The 17520-nt window shown below is 46.2% G+C and overlaps 1 protein-coding gene across 1 annotated transcript; it reads left to right on the top strand.

The window, feature by feature from the left end:
• The first annotated feature begins 1168 nt into the window (after window positions 1-1168).
• cdh17 (cadherin 17, LI cadherin (liver-intestine)) lies at window positions 1169-13637 on the top strand. Its single transcript, XM_061675853.1, is given in 20 exon segments — window positions 1169-1240; window positions 3077-3133; window positions 3839-3934; window positions 4023-4166; window positions 4755-4890; window positions 4986-5144; window positions 5997-6161; window positions 6980-7185; window positions 7255-7386; window positions 8117-8267; window positions 8390-8599; window positions 8681-8757; window positions 9750-9910; window positions 9912-9939; window positions 10323-10567; window positions 11520-11650; window positions 12465-12689; window positions 12776-12886; window positions 13001-13117; window positions 13199-13637. Coding segments are annotated over 19 exon segments (2628 nt in total). The 5' UTR covers window positions 1169-1240; window positions 3077-3082; the 3' UTR covers window positions 13282-13637.
• Window positions 13638-17520: the final 3883 nt, after the last annotated feature.

Below are 17520 nucleotides of genomic sequence, written 5' to 3'. Positions count from 1 at the left end.
CAGAGAGGCCAGAGACTACTTGTGAGTGTCACGGACACACAGAAACACAGAGGGTGAGTTCGGGAATTCACACCAAGCGCGCTCTCGACGCTCCAAACGTTCGGACACTCGGAGCGTTGTTGGAGCGTCCCGTTCGGTTCTTCAGACAGAGCGGCCGAAGCTTCCGGCTGAGGCAGGGCGAGATGTTTACAGGCGGAACTGACACATTCAATATGGCAGACGCACTGACGTGTCATGCCAGTGGGCAGCGCGCTGTTCTTCTCTGGCCAATCAGTAAAGAATGTTACGACGTTAAAGACTAAAAAAAATACTCGTCACATGTTTTTCCCATTCACATTTATTAAGAGCTAGTGCCTTTTAATGCTGTCATTTCTCCCAGAGATTCAGTGAAGAAAGGTAACAATAAGAGAAAAATGTTTAAATTACATATATTTGTTCTTTATTAGAAATATGATCTATTTCTATTTCTAATCTAATATGATATAACATTTTATTAAAATTAAAATAAAAAGTTATCAAAAGCAAAAATAAAAGGGTTATAACATAACACAAAAACAAAGGTACTTGTACTGCCTTATAGAACTAACAGAGGGGCTTCGCTCTACTGTAATAATACTCTGATTACTGGTAGCCAATGAGTGACTAAAGGCAATTGTATTCCTTTAAAAAGCAATTCTTGAATGTAATAAAGGAAATTACATTACAAATGCATATAATTCATTTATTAAAGTAACTAGAAAACACATTTTCTGGGTTTAAAATGTTGCCTTCTTGAGTGGAGTCCTGCCTTGAGATACAAGTCACCTGAATTAGGAATTTTTCGAGATACGAGCCGTCTTTTGATGAGACGTTACGCCGATCTGATGGGTATCAGCTGATAATTAGCATTTTATGCCGATCGGCGTTCATGTCATCATTCGCCAATCCGATCAATGACGTCATCGATCGGCTCCGCACAAGACATTTAACTCCGAGTCGCCGTTGGTATGATTTGCGAGCAAAAATTTGACATACGAGCACTGTATGTTGGCCGTCAACTCACAACAAGCTGCAAACAATTCTTCCTGCTTGCCGAGCCCGAAGCGGCGACGCCCATTTGGCGGTTGAGAGTGCTGATTAGACAATGATTAGATCCAATAAAAGTGAGCTAGCTGGTTAACGTAGTTAACGTTTGACCAGGCAGGATGCGAAGTCACATCAGTCCGAGTGGGAGCGAGCGGCAGGATCTCTCCCGGGAAAGGTGAGTCGCCTCGACGGTCTTCTTGCCGCACTTTTGTTTGAATGTATTGAAGATTGTTGTTTTTAAAAGTCATTATGAGTTGATTTTCGCTGGTCGAGACCTTGTTGGCGTGTGTGCGTTGTCAATGGTTTCCTGAGCACGACCTTGGCTGTATGCAAAGAAACTGGAACGAGAGCTAACTGCTTTGTGCTGAATGATGAAAACCAATGATTTGAATGTTTTTTGTTTTGTTTTTCCAGTTTTTCTAGCCGAATCAAATGCTTTAGTCGCGTCCACGCTGCAAGTCGGTTAGCGGTGTGGTACCTTTATCCTCTCAGAAAGAAGCCTTTTCACTTTTTTTTTTTTTTTTTTTTTAAGAGTCTTCCCAGGGCCGTGTAGGAATTTCTGAAAAGAAATATCACGCAATTATGCGACACATGTTTGTAATTATGATTATGATACTCGCTGAGCATTTGTGGGGTTGCATGTTTTGGGCCATAGGTTCCCCACCCCTGCTGTTATTCAAAGAAAGTGAAAATAAAAAACTTGGGCGTAGCGTGTATATTCAAGCCTTTGCGAAAGCAGAAGCAAATCTTAAACTAGTAGATTAAAGAGGGAGTGTGTTAGGTTGGTGACTTTAAAGGGGAAAAAAAAAAAAAAAAAAAAAAAAAAAAAGGTCATTCAATGTCACCTTCACTCTTGTCTACTTGGGTCACTTCCCCCTTCGTTGTACGACATGAGTCACGTTCATGTGCCCTCAATGCTTTATTATGCAACAGATAAGATGCCTTTTTTAAGAATAATGTAGACTTTGTGGGATTTTATGCAGATAAGCACAACCGAAGCGTCAAAAGTAACACACTTACCGGACACTTCCTTCGGTACGCCTGCACGATCTAATCGGATCAATACAAGAGCAATATGAGAGCACACTGAGAAATCATAACAGCAGCATTTTTGATTCAGCTGGTGTACCTAATAAAGTGTCTTTTTGGTGCACATTAGGAGGACAAGGAACCATATTTGGTCATTTAAACTTGAAACGCCAAATAAGGCAGGAGGACCGTGTGATTTCTCCCAGCCAATCAGGCAACTAGAAGAATGACAATAAGGAAACGTTAGCATTTCATGGAACAAAAGAAAAAAGTGCATTGCGGTAATACATAATAATAGTAATAATAATAGTATTTTAGCAAAAGTCAAATCATTACAAAAATGAAATCATGAATAATAATAATAATTTGGGTTTATGATTAAAACTATTGCTACAACCAAAACAAGAAAAGGAACTTAAAATATTGACTATAAGATAAAAGCTTGATGCAAATGTCGAGATGAACATTTTGGAATTTATTACAGTAAATAAAAGTAATACAACAAATCAGTTATCATCAATTAGTTGTCTTAGTTTGAGAAGTTGGAATAGTTCAACTACAATTACATTTTCAACAGGGTAACTTGTAATTGTAACCAAGTGCATTTACAAAGTCATCGTCACAACACTGACTCTCACAATAATAATAATAATGCAATATACTGTCATGCATAATGTACAGTACATTTTTCATTCAAGTTCGGTTTGGATCTTTTGAGAGCACTTAATGCACATTTGTGTAGGCGGGGTCACCCGAGCGGCCTTGAACGCAACGTGCAAGCGAGACGGACACAATGTGCACGTGTTGGCTTTGACGAGGAACTGCAGGAACGTTTTCGTGCGGCAACAGAAGACGCACAAAGCAGAGAAAAATGCTCCGAAGCCACCCGAGTTCACATTTTCTAAAGCAGACTCTTCGCTATTTGTACAAAAAACATGTTTGACTTTATGAACTGTTCTCCTGCTTGTTGTTTATTTGGCAGACTGCGATGATGACTCCCATGGCGCATCTGTGTCTTCTGGCACTCCTGCTCAGCTCTGTGAGTACACTGCATATTCATAAGAAAATGTCCAGACACACACCAAAGCGCTCGGAGAGGAAGCAAACTCCATTTCCGGAGTGGTTAAAAGTGACTCAAGGCTGATTCAGTGAAGCGAAAGGTGTCCTTTGTCCCGTCCCGTCGCGTCTCGGAGAGGCCAAACGTTTTTCCATGTAACGCCGGTTCAATCAATAACTGAACTTGCTTGCTTCACTGGTGTTTGGGAGCAGCAGTCAAAAGGAACAAACTTTTTCCACTCTGTCCTCTGTTCCATGGTTCTGATCAAACAGTACGATGAGGCGTGGGGAACCTTTTTTCCATTTCATCTTCCCAGAGCCAGACTAACCAAATGTTGAAGCAATGTGTCAGTCAGTGTTCGCACAAAACCTTCAGGCTTCTGCTACCAAGCAAAAATAAGAAAAGGTCAGGAAAAGCCTACTAGAACAGCTGAACTTTATTTTGGAGTTCATGAGAAGCTTTTTGAATGGTGGCAGGTGTGTGCTCTGACTCCCGTTTACCATACATCTGAATGTGATCGGTTAATTCTGAACACAGCCGCGTTCCCCTTCTGCTTTTATAAGAGGGTGTGCACACTTGTGCAATCACATGATCTCAGTTGTTTAATGTCATGTAGCTAAATAAGGTTCCCCAAATATTAGGAACAGCCATCAGTGTGAGTTTGCTTTTCCAACCTTCGCTCGACAGGCTGGCGGGTCGAGCCTGGACGCCAAGAGGATCCCGTTTGAGAACGTGGTGCTGGAGGTGCAAGAGGGCACGCCCGTACCCTACGCCCTCTGCCAGGTAACACACGCACACAAACTGTTACTTTAAAAAAAAAAAAAAAAAAAAAAAAAAATCAGTACATTTATCCAGTTTTGGGGGGTTTCAGTTCCAGGTGAGCCATCCGGGCGTGGACGCTTTCAGGCTGAATGGCGAAGGCGCCGACGCCGACGCCATCAAGATTTCAGCTGACGGTTGGCTTTACTTGGACAAACCTCTGGACTGGTCCCGCAATGACAACTACCTTGTTGCGGTAACATATTCGCGCCACATACGTGCACAAACACGTCTCACTGTGTAACATTTTCACTTGTTTACGAGCCAAAATCGATGTCTGCGTTTACATATGTGTTATCATTGCTTTATTATGACCTCTACGAATAATCTGATACATTCTCATAATTATTCTCATAATTCTCATTTAGATTTGTTTCTACATAAAAGTGGTGACCCAGTAGGGCAGCGCCATGACAGTCTGCCATCTCGACACTGAAGTAAACCAATAAGTCAGCGCTCCCTAAATTAGCCTAAAGCTAACTTTCTTTCATTTGCGTTTGTTAGACAGTTTTGTTGTTCTTCCAGGCTTTTTGATATACGATGGCAACCGTCGTTGAAATACTAGAATTACTATTCCATCTGTTAAGCTCACTTAAACGCTGTTTAAGTCGGTTGCACAGTTTTTGCCAAAGAGGATGTTGTGTATCACTGAAAACCCGCTGCGATGGCGGCCCTTCGACAAGAAAATGAAAATGCTGGCGCAGCAATCCCGTTGGGCTCTTTGGCCAACGTTACGATATGATGGCTGATTTCCATTGCCGCTTTGTTGTGCGCTCGTCTCCAGGTGGAGGCGTTGGCGGACAACGAGGTCGCGGAGGGGCCGATTTACGTGACCGTCAACGTTCTGGACGTCAACAACCACGCTCCGTACTTCAACCAGAGTTACTACACCGCCGTGGTCCGAGAGAAGACTCCAGCAGGTGCGCGTTCGACCGATGAACCTTATCGAGTGTGCCCTAACTGAACTTTGAACTAAGTTCGCGTAGAAAATGAACTTTCCCAACGCTGCTTCCAGGTGTCCCGTTCGCTCGCGTGTTCGCGTTGGATCAAGATGACCCCAGCACTCCCAACGCTCAGCTGACCTACAGCCTGGTCAGCCAGATCCCCAACCGACACAACACGCCGCTCTTCCAGGTGGACCCCGACACGGGCGAGATCTCCACGAGCCAGCAAGGTCGGGACCTCTCCCCGCCCGCTCGCCCGCCGGCCTTTTCGCACCCACAGCTCACGAATCCGTCGGGCTCCCGCCACAATCTGGCAGCACGTTGTCACTGTGAAGCCACATTGCACTGACCGTCTTGTGTGAGCAAGATTAACACAGATTGGAGGCAGACTGCCGAATTGCGCGCCGTCAGGTTGCACGCGACGGATCGGTTGGAGGCAGCGAGCACGTGAACGTATTTCACGTATTTCACGTATTTCGCTCCAGCAGCGTTCCTCAAACTTTGGACACCGAGGAACACGCGGATGCCGCGATATGGACCAATCGGAACATGCAAACTCCATACAGGCGGGGCCGGGGATTGAACCCACGTCCTCAGAACTGTGAGGCTGACGCTCTAACCAGTCGGGCCACCGTGCCGCCCAGTTTAAGTCTCATTTAACTATTTTTTTATAACATTTTTCATAACAGTCAAACTGACATTTGCAAGTGTAAATACAAGTTAACCACTGTTAATAGGAACACAATATCAGCCTCCATTTTAAGGGAGATTTACTACTTATACTTCACACGTGTAAAAAGAAGTTAAAGAATTTCAACATTCAAATGTCAAAAAACAACAGCAGCATAACGCTGTATGTAGTCAACCCTTGCTTTGCTGATAACCCACGAAAGCGCCGGAAAATGTGCTGAGGAAGTTTGTTGTCTGTACGACCTGCTCAGTCTCTTCACGAAATACATGAAATATTCATTTTTCAAAAACGCAAACTATTGTGTGAGAGTGTGTATGACAATGGTTTCATTTTTGAATTCAAGTGGAAATGTTTCAATTGCAAATTGTACGATTTGTCGTGCGTGTCACAGGCGAGCGCACGCTTGAGGCCAGAGCGACAATCCAGTTCGCCAGAGGAGAAGACGTTGGCGGCGGCGGCGGCGGCGGCGCTCTCAAGGCAAAGTTCGAAGACTACTGTCCCTCGCCGAACATCCCCTACGAAGAAAACCCTTTCTTCGCCTGTGTGGAGAGAGCAGGTGCATGTCCAACTTTCACTGAAGTTTGTCACTTACTTACTTAGCTAAAAAAAAAAAAATACAAAGCTACAGAATGTGGTTGTTGTGAATACACAACGTGTAAAGTTTACAACCGTTGACTTCCGCTGCGGGTTGGCAATAAACAGCTTGAAGTCTCTTTTTGGAGGGATTTTTCACTCGAGTAATCCTCCCGTTTAGGTTCCACGCCACTCCCGCAATAGGTGAAGTAGCGATCATACGTTTTTGTGTCATACATATTTTAAAGCTACACGAACCTGCCCAGACTTTTATTAATCTTCCGCACACTCCTCTTTACCTCTCTACCAAGCTCTTATAAACACTTGCTATACTCTTCAACACCTTTTAAACTCTTAAGCATACAGTAATGCATAGTAGTACTATACACGATGTACATTTTATTCCTTGTAGTATGTCTTCTAATGTTTTTTTTAAATTTAGTTTTAAAGTTTTAGGCTCGGAAGCGTTTATCTTACCACAAAAAAACGTACAGCATACTCAATCCTCAAAATGATGCTCAATATGAATATGACAAATGATCTGCAATGCACTGAATCTGCGGAAGGTGAACGGCGATCTAGCAAGGGAACGCCGTATAAACTGCTGCTTCTTGTGAAGTCGAGTTCACTTCCATCACGTAGCGCTTGTATGCGGAACATTTTTGCTCTCAAATCAAAGCCAAAAAAAAATACAAAATCGTCCGAACGACAGCTCATATCTCAAGGAGCTCGTAAGGGCGACTCGCCTTCTGAAGCTTGCTAAATATTTCCCCCATTTCCATTTACTTCTGCGGCGTCAAGAGATGAGACGCAGGAACCTTGACCCCCTGGAGGACCCGGACTACACGTTAATCGTGAAGGTCCAGGACATGGGCGGCGCGTCCGAAACGGCGCTGAGCGGCAGCACCAGGGTGCACATCGCCGTGCAGCCCAACCTGTGGGTCAACCCCGGCACCGTCGCCATCCAGGAGCACCTGGAGGGAACCTACCCTCGAGTTATCGCCGAGGTGAGGAGAAACCTCACTTGTGGGCGGCCGCTCAACGATTACACAAGCCGGCGTGCTCTCTGGTTTTAGGTTCAGTCCAATGAGCCCGGCGCCATCTACAGGCTTGTGCAGAAAGAGCGAGAGCTGAGGTTCCCCTTCCAGATCATGGAAGATGGAGAAATTCTGCTTACGGAGGAGCTGGACAGGGAGGAGAAGGACATGGTGAACGTCAATAATGCTCTTGAACGTTATCCATCCGTTTTCTTTACCGCTTCTCCTCACAATGGGTCGCGGGCCTGCCGGAGCCTATCCCAGCTATCTTCGGGCGGGAGGCTCCGGCACGCCCGCGACCCGAGTGAGGAGAAGCGGCTGGATAAAAATGGATGGATAAAAAATGAAAAATGAAACATCAAAACAGAAATATTTTTAGTTTTAGATGAGCAGGATAGTAGATGCGTAGTTGGTCAATGCATGAATCGGCGGTGATTTGAATTGCCATTTGAGTCCGCCAAAAAAAAAAAAAAAGAACATCGAATCCGAATTTTCGGATCGAATCAGAACCAATTGTAGAATAACATACTACTTTATTGTGGCAACAGCTGCAATTCTGCCACACCACATTTGCTTTTGTTTACCCAAAAACAAGATATCTCCGCGGGAAGAAGCGTCCATTAGCTTAGCTCCGAGGAGCTGCGCGGACGTACATGGCAGCTCCGCAAGCGAAGCCGCAAAGGGGTCATCGCCGAGGTGGACGGCGACCGCGGCAGAATTCATTTGAGAAAGTTCGTGAAAGATGACGAGAGCATTTGGATTGGCTCGCTAGCTGAAGATCAGACCACATTTGATGACCGATTTATGCAGAAATTCAAGAAATTCCAAAGCATACGTTTTCCTCCCCAGCGGAGATGAGCTGGAGAGGATTGACGTTGAACTCTCGTGACTGGTGTTGCAGTACATCCTGGTGGTGATGGCCGAGGACGAGTATCAGAACCAGTTGGATCCCCCCATGGAGATCCAGGTGGTGGTGGAGGACGTGAACGACAACGCGCCCGCGTGTGCCCAAGAGGAGAGCGTGTTCGAGGTGCAGGAGGACGAACCCATAGGTGAGACCTCCGCAGCGGTCATCCGGACCGAACGCTTTACATTTGAACGGCTTTATTTTGAACGAGTCAATCATTGCCGCTTTCGACATGACGTTCTAAACAGTTCTCCGCTGTGTTTCCAGGCAGCCTGATCGGACAACTGATGGCCCACGACGCCGACGAAGCGGAGACCTTGAACGCCCTGCTGACGTTCGCCATCGTGTCCCAGCAGCCGTCCACGTCGGCCGAAGCCTTCGCCATCGACGCCGCCTCCGGACGAATCCAAGCGCTGCGCTCGTTCCAGCGCCGAGACCTTCAGGTGTACAAGCTGGACGTTAGAGTCAGTGATCCAGGTAACGCACGCACGCACACACACATACACACACACACACACACGCTGGTGGACTTACGTGCTCCTCGTTTCTCTCCTTTAGTTTACAGTGTCATCTGCAAGGTCGTGGTCAAGGTCATCGATATCAACAACGAGCTGCCCGTGTTTGAAAAGAATGACGTAAGCACACGAACATTGCCGCATGTGTTGCAGCTACTTGTGTAAAAGTATTGCTTCAACTTAAAGCAAATGACAAATGGAAGTACAAATAATAAAATGCAGTCGGTGAACTGTGGAGATGAAAATGAGCGTGCGATATGGAAGACTGAATCGACAGCAGCTGAGATTTCGGAGCTCATTTGTGCTAAGCTAAATTTAAACACCGCAAATACAGTTGAAACCAAAACATACAGTTTTTAAAAAGACACTTTTTTTTTTTTTTTTTTGTCTGACATGAAATCAGACTAAATGTTTCCTGTTTTAGGTCAATTCAGATTACCCAAATTATTTCTGTTTGCCAAATGCCAAAATAATGAGATGATTTGTTTGGACAATTTTTCATGTCAGAAGTTTACATACAGTAGTAAGCTTAATATGCCTTTTAATCATTTGGGGGAAACCCACATGATGACGTCATGTCTTTGGACGCTTCTACAACATTTGAGTTAATTAGGGACACACCTGTGGATGCATTTGAAGGCACACCTGAAACACACTCTGCTTCATTGTGTGACAAGAAATCCACCTGAAACTGTTTACCAAAGTGGCTTCAGGATAACAAAGTCAGTGTTGTGGAGTGGCTGTCACAAACCTGCGCTCAATCCTTATGAAAAATCTATGGGACGTGCGAGCGAGGCGGCCTACAAACCTGGCTCAGTTGCAACAGAGAAACGGGCCACAATTCCCGATAACTATTGTCAGAAGCTTGTGGTAGGAGATCCAAAACTTTTAACCCAAGTCATCCGGTTTAAAGGTAGTGGTACCGAATACTAATGAGATGTATGCAAACTTCTAATTTTGAAGCAAGTCATGAAAAAATGGTCTGTAAAAGGTCCTCTCGTTATTCTGGCATTTCGCAACTACAATTAATTTTGGTAATCCTAATTGACTAGTCAAGTGAAAAATGTGCACACGCGCGGCTCCTCATGATGCGTGTGCGTGCGGCGGCGCAGTACGGCAGCTCGACGGTGGCCGAGGACGCCGCCGCGGGACAAACGGTGCTCAGCGTCCGCGCGTCCGACGACGACGACGCGGACAGCGGCAGCTCCTTCATCGAGTTCCACATCTCAGCCGGCGACGACGACCACGTGTTCGCCGTGGAAACGGACTGGAAAAGGCGTCGGCCACGTGGTCATCGCGAAGGTACAAACGTGTAGTTAGTCTGTGATTTGGGAAATGACGTGTACTGGCCCTTTAAGGGGAGGTAATTGAACTCAGTTGTCATGGAAACCACGATAAATCAGCTAATCCTTCAAGGTAACACGGGATTAACACTTTTTATTGAAATGCAATTGCTTCACAGTTATGCTTATGTAATAGAAATTGGCTGTTAAATAGTCGTGTGGGAGTTGAAAATTTGTATCATAAATAGCGTACATAAATGCTTTTCAATAGGCCTAAAACGAAAGGTAATCATTATTATTATGATTGTTGTTATTGTTTTATCATTTGAGTCATTAAGTTACCAATGGAAAAGTGTAGTTCGCTAAAATGGGTTCATTTTCCTTGTGGTCGCGCGCCCGCAGCCTTTGGACTTTGAGAGCTCGACCTCCTACAAGTTGAAGATCGACGCCCGCAACCCGGAGCCTTTGGTGAGCGGCCTGGAGTACGGCGCCCGATCCAGCGCCTTCGCCTCGGTGTCCGTCAGCGACGTCGACGAGGTTCCGGAATTCGGCGCCGACGTCTCGGACGTGGCCGTGCCCGAAAACATCACCGAGGGGGCCGTGCTGCTCACGGCGGAGGCCCGAGACCCCGAAGGCAAAGAGATTCGGTGAAAGACGCAGACCGCCCGTGCAAACGCCAAACTCGCCTTACGCAAATTAAGAGCACACGGCGAGTGAGCGAATGAGTTATTTAGTGAGGGTGTTAGTCAATGAGTTATTTTAGTGAGCTACGCAGTTGGTGAGTTCATTAATGAGTGAGTTAGTTATTCAATGAGTACATTTAGTCAGCGAGCGAGTCAATGGGGAGTTAGTCAAAGAGTGAGTGAGTGAGTGAGACTGTTCGTTAATGAGTGAGTCTGTATGGAAATGAGTTAGTGAGTGACTCGGTAAGTTAGTTATCTCATTAGTGCCTTAGTTAATAGTGAGTGAGTGATTTATTTGGTGAGGGAGTTAATTAATGAGTCATTTAGATAAAGTGAGTTGGTTAATGAGTGATTTAGTGAGTGAATGAGTAAAGGGAGTCGTAAATTAGTAAGCAATGTACTGTAGAGAGTACAGTATTGAGTTATTTAGTAAGTTAACAAGTTAGAAAGATAGGGAGTTTCTGAAAGAGCGAGTTAATGAGTGAGCGATTTAGTGATGGAGTTAGTTAAGGAGTGAGTCTGTATGGAAATTAGTTTCTTAGTGATCCGACCAGCGAGTTAGTCAGTTATTTGGCTAGAAAGGTTTGTTAGCGAGTCAGTTAGTGACTGACAGAGTGACTTAATGAGCGAGTGGGTTAGTGAGTGGAGGCAGCGCGGTCATCGTTGCAGGGTTTATCCGCATGAGCTTCAGACGTGGTTACAGCAAGTGTTGAGCGCTCCCGTGCGCGTTTGCGAGCGACCCGAAACGCAGCACGTGCACGTCGATCACGGAGTCATCAATAATTCCCTGCACTTAAAATCCGCCCGCCCGTTTTGGGCTCGGGCTCCATCACGTGTGAACTATTGATGCGTTTCCACCGACCGGATGCGAAAGTGACGGCCTCGCTGGCGTGCGTTCTTGCTGTTTGTCGGGCAGTTTCAAGATGGAGGGCGACACCGCAGGCTGGCTGGAGATGGACGAAGCCACGGGACAAATCAGGACCAAAGCCAAGCTGGACAGAGAGACTCTGGAGACCTTCGACGTCACCGTCACCGCCTACGAGAAGGGTCGGAGACCTTTTTAAAAACACTTTTTTGTGGCGCTCACGTAACGTTATGGCCTCGTTATACTCGCGCGGCAGACAACGCCCGCATTGCCTCACGTGACCGACGCATAGGCCCGCCCGGCCCCTCTGCGTCACGTGACGGAAAAAAAAGAAAAGACAAATTGTTGCTGCGCGTAGAACGCCGCAGAGATCATCTCTCGTGATTGCTACGATGGCGTACTCAGACTTCCTCTCGGTCGCACGTGCCGCCGCCGCCGCCGCCTTCTTGATCGATTTTGCAGCCTAATTAAACGTATCATTTGGTCATCTAGGTCCATTTGTTCTCGCAGACGCTGTTCCACGGTCGCCATTGTTGTTGCTTTGTTCCTTGTTACGGAAAGGAAAGGAAAGGAAAGGGAAAAACGGCGAGCGGAAATTGCCCAAAAATGCAGAGGAAACGCCACCCTGTGGCGTCGCGGCCAATAGGAGAACCGCAGTACATTTTCAAAACTGCACGCGTGGATTGCGCTGGAGTATAAAGGCAAACTGCGTGCGCTTGCCGCCCACGCGACTATAAAGAAGCCTTGAGACTGGATCTGAGATTGCACTGCGGTGGAAATAACCCCTTCAAGAAAAGTTACACAATTGAAGTAACTCTCGCATTTTGCTGTAACGGAAGGCGTTAGTCATATCATTCGTCCGGACATTTTCTATGGAGCTCGTCGCAGGCCAATGCCGGCCGACTTGGGGTCGGAAGTCCAAACGACACCCCGGACCGGCCGCAAGTCGATCGCAGAACACGAGCAGCGCTCGAAATGTCGCGTTTCCCTCCGCAGATAACCCCGAGATGTTCGACGAGCGCGTGGTGTCGGTGAGGCTGCTGGACGTGAACGACAACATCCCCAAGCTGACGGAGACCCAGGCCTTCATGTGCCTGCAGAAGCCCGAGGAGGTGTTCCTCAAGGCTCGCGACCCGGACGCCGCCCCCTTCTCGCAGCCTTTCGCCTTCGCCTTCGCCCACGGCAAGAAATCCCACAACTGGGAACTGCAAACCGTCGACGGTACCGGAATGGCAACAAACAACTTTACGACGCTCTGCCAGACACCTGCCTGCGCGGCTCACGCTCGTCCGTTGTGTTCTGCGCAGGCACCACGGCGAAGCTGATGCTGAAGAAAACACCCACTGAGGACAGAACCTTCTCCCTGCTCATCAACATCAAAGATAATGCTGGAATGGGAGTCACGCAGTCCTTTGAGGGTCAGTACTGCACCAAGCGCCTGAGCCTTCCTTTTGTTTGATGAATACATACTCAACTACAATGCTGTATTAAAAGAAATGTTCAAACACAAAATGATTTCTGCCGCCCACCAGTGCAAGTGTGCACGTGCACGGAGCTGGGCTACTGCTACGTGGCGCCGGCCGAGCACGCCTTCAAATACGGACCGGGAATCACCATCGGCATCCTGGCGGCGGTTTTGGGATTCTGCGGTGAGTTTCGCCGACTTCGCGCTTCCGCTCGCTCGCTAGCTACGACTCCGCAGCTGATCAACGACGCTTTGCTGTTTGCAGTTCTGGCCTTCATCGTAGCGGCCAAGCGTTCCAGCAAAGGCGGGAAGAAGAGCGGCGAGCTGGAGAGGAACGCCTTAATGTAGACACCAGCACACATTTGTACTCTTTTCGTGTCACGTGAGGACTTTCTCGCTTGGGTGAACGACATTTCGAAGAAACGTGTACATTGGAAAAGGTTTGCTTCACTGCCAGCAGTCACCACAGTCATTTTGTTTTCTTGAGCATGTTGTATTTACTATATACATATAAAGCACAATGAATAAATTAAAGACGTGATGGAATGTTGCCAAGCAGGATGAATCATGTCAGGTGGTGCCACTCTAATTTATTGACGTGGCCCCATCGCCGTGTAAACGCCTTTGACATCAAAATGTTGAATGTACGTCGAGAAAGTTGTTTTGGGCAATCACTGTTCAATGTTTTCTTAATAAACAAAACAAGCGGGAGCCTCTATTACGACTATACGATGGCTGCTGTCCCTCTGTGTGTGCGCGCGTGACGAGACGCGTGGGCCTGCAGGTGACATAACAAATGGGCACACACACACACACACACACACACACACAGACACACACAGACACACACCTCTCCTTTCACTGGGGAGCCTCGTGTCCACATTGTTACATTTTCACTCTGCATTTACAGCCAACACGCTCCAGTCAGTCTTTTGTGGTCGATTCCTCATCCTCGTCGTCATCCTCCTCGTCGTCCGTCTGTCGTCGAGCAGTCGAGGCCAGAGCGCCGCTGCTCTGACTCACGTCTTATTAGACGGCGGGGAAGGCGGAGTCGTGCGATTGCTTGGCTATTGTGCCGCTCACAATGCGAAGACGACGCTGACAAAGTGGAGACGGAGACGAAATAAACACCGCACGCGACCCCGCACGTGCCGACGGGCCGCTCGCACCGGGCTGTGTTTACCTACAGTACGCCTGCGACACTTTCCACGACACTCGCTCAAACATTGGATTGAACTGGAACTTGCCTTCAGGGGAGAAAAAGCAATACAAATACAGCGTTCCCTCGCTGGACCACGGCTCACCTTCCTGCTCGTCTCAATTGGGAAAGAAGATTTGAGATATGCACACCATTGTAATGCAGCAAGAACTAAACCAAACAAACAAAACGATCACTCCTAAATGGTAGTCGATGATGTTTTTTATAATGATGGCTGGGGCTAGATGGATAGAAATCCATTCAATGTCATGTAATATCTTTTCCTTTGTGACGCGAGTTCATAACGCGCACGAGTGGGTAAGTGTTAGACAGCTTCACAGAGAATTAGAAGAACCCTGTCCTTCAATCTTATACGGCCTCCTTTTAAAAGCGCGCTCGCCAGCTCGCTGCAAATATGACCGACTAACTTCATTTGAATAATTAACAAAACAGTTGCTATGGACAGACACAAACACACAGTAAAATGAGGACTCATCGAGATAAAATGAGGCCACGGATTATGTTTCTTTCACAATGAGAGCACTCTCACAAGAATAAAAGGCAGTCTACAAGAAGAAGTGTTGACAATAGAATTCGTCATATTTTCAGGAGAACGACTCACTATTGAGTTGACCTTGTATAAATGGACAGTGTTGTTAAAACATGTCGCCGCACTTTGCCTGTTATATATGTGGCCAATATGTAATATGACTAAAAATCGTGGAGATAGACCTTACAAAACGTTTCAAACACGAGTTCTTGAGGTTGGGATGGTTTGGAGGTTCTTGTTTTATAGGGGCGACGTCCATCCAGTCGGTGGCACGAGTGTGTTAGAACATCAGGAACGCGCTCATACAACCCCAATTCCAATGAAGTTGGGACGTTGGGTGAAATAGGCTTTACACGATCAGGATTTTTGGGGCCGATCGGCGAGTTGAAAAAAAGAAAAATAGAAGAGAAAACCGATCACCGAGCTGAAGGAATGTGTCTATTTAAATGACCTGTTTATTTACTGTATATACTTGTGTACTTAATTGCTCAAAAAATATATATATTTACAATAAATGTATCTTTGTTCCTCTATTTTTTTTTTTTTTTTTTTTTTTAAATAACTTCATTGGACATCAGATATTTACAGTATGCGTCAAAAGACACGGGACGAGGCTAAAAATAAACCACCTTTTGGATTAAAATATACTGTGCATGCGGCGATGCAGAGTTAATGTCTTTTGTAGAGCCGATCAATGACGTCATTGAACTATTTAATTGAATACACCACAAAGACAAGATATTTAATGTTCAAACTGATAAACTTGATTGTCTTTAGCAAATAATCATGACCTTGGAATTTTCTGGCTGCAAGGGTGCACTTGTTCACCTCTTTGTGAACAAGTGCGTGAGAAAATAGTCCACCAGTGTAAGGAAAATGTTCCTCAACGTACAATTGCAAGGAATTGAGGGATTTCATCATCTACGGTCCATAATATCATCAAAAGGTTCAGAGAATCTGGAGAAATCACTGCATGGAAGCGGCGAGGCTGAAAACCAACATCAAATGCCCGTGACCTTCGATCCCTCAGGCGGCACTGCGTCAAAAACCGACATCGATGTGTGAAGGATATCACCACAACTTGAAACTCTACTATGCAAAGCAAAAGCCATTTATCAACACCACCCAGAAACGCCGCCGGCTTCTCTGGGCCCGAGCTCATCTAAGGTGGACTGACGCAAAGTGGAAAAAGTGTTCTGTGGTCCGACGAGTCCGCATTTCAAATTGTTTTGGGAAATTGTGGACGTCATGTCCTCCGTGCCAAAGAGGAAAAGAACCATCCGGACTGTTATGGACGCAAAGTTCAAAAGCCGGCATCTGTGATGGTATGAGGCTGTGTTAGTGCCAATGGCATGGGTAACTTACACACCTGTGAAGGCACCATTCATGCTGAAAGGTACATACAGGTTTTGGAGAAACATATGCTGCCATCCAAGCGACGTCTCTTTCATGGATGCCCCTGCTTATTTCAGCAAGACAATGCCAAACCACATTCTGCACGTGTCACAACAGCGTGGCTTCGTAGTAAAAGAGTGCGGGTACTCGACTGGCCTGCCTGCAGTCCAGACCTGTCTCCCATTGAAAACGTGTGGCGCATTATGAAGCGTAAAATACGACAACGGAGATCCCGGACTGTTGAACGGCTGAAGCTGTACATCAAGCAAGAATGGGAAAGAATTCCACCTACAAAGCTTCAACAATTAGTGTCCTCAGTTCCCAAACGTTTATTGAATGTTGTTACAAGAAAAGGTGATGTAACACAGTGGTAAATATGACCCTGGAACGTGTTGCAGCCATAAAATTCTAAGTTCATGATTATTTGCTAAAAACAAAGTTTATCAGTTTGAACATGAAATATCTTGTCCTTGTAGTGTATTCAATTAAATATAGCTCGAACATGATTCGCAAATCATTGTATTCTGTTTTTATTTATGTTTAACACAACGTCCCAACTTCATTGGAATTGGGGTTGTAGTTGGGTCCTACTTTGTGTTTTTTTTTTTATTTTTTTTTTTACTATTAATCCACAAAGAAAATGTTAAAAATTTTGGTGACTCGCTGTTCTCAAATGCTTGCACAAACAATGTTCAAATATACTTTACTGTACTGTTGTACTGTATGTGAATGGCAAGTTCTGCATGATTTCCTGTCATATGTGGCACAAAGTCTAATACCTTAACTCCCGAACCATATATGTGATTTCAAAATTCCATATTTTTTCCAGACTCTTATTTCCAGACGTGGGGAAAAAAATAAAATCATTTGTGACATTTGAGTAGACGCGCGGCGGAGGACGCTTTCCTGCGCAGAGTCCACAAATTCTGATAATCGTACACTCGAAGGGCACGAAGCTGCTTATACCGCGGTGGCTCACTTGCCAACCGAAGCAATAAATAAAACTGCCAATTCATAATTTCATCCCTTTCATAGTCATAATAGAAATTTGGACTGAAACAATTTCTTTTCTCAAAGAAGGAGCGAAGCCGAAAGGCGAAACTCTCGATTTACCGGTCGATCTCCGTTCCTACCCTCACCGACGGACACGAGCTGCGGGCCGTGACCGAAAGAACGAGATCCCGGATACGAGCGGCCGAAATGAGTTTCCTCCGCAGGGTGTACGGGGTCTTCCTTAGAGAACGGGTGAAAAGCTCGGTCATCCGGGAGGATCTCGGAGTAGCGCCGCTGCTCCTCCGCATCGAGAGGAGCCAAATGAGGTGGCTGGGGCATCTTGATTCGGATGCCTCCCGGACGCCGGGGACGGCCCGGGACACGCCGGAGAGACTACGTCTCTCGGCTGGCCCGGGACTGGACGCCGGCTTCAACTTGGCATTCCGACCAT

The sequence above is a fragment of the Phycodurus eques genome, chromosome 4 (assembly GCF_024500275.1).
Source record: "Phycodurus eques isolate BA_2022a chromosome 4, UOR_Pequ_1.1, whole genome shotgun sequence".
Classification (NCBI taxonomy): Eukaryota; Metazoa; Chordata; class Actinopteri; order Syngnathiformes; family Syngnathidae; genus Phycodurus; species Phycodurus eques.
The sequence above is the reverse complement of the archived record's forward strand: the minus strand, read 5'-3'. Positions and strand labels throughout refer to the sequence as shown.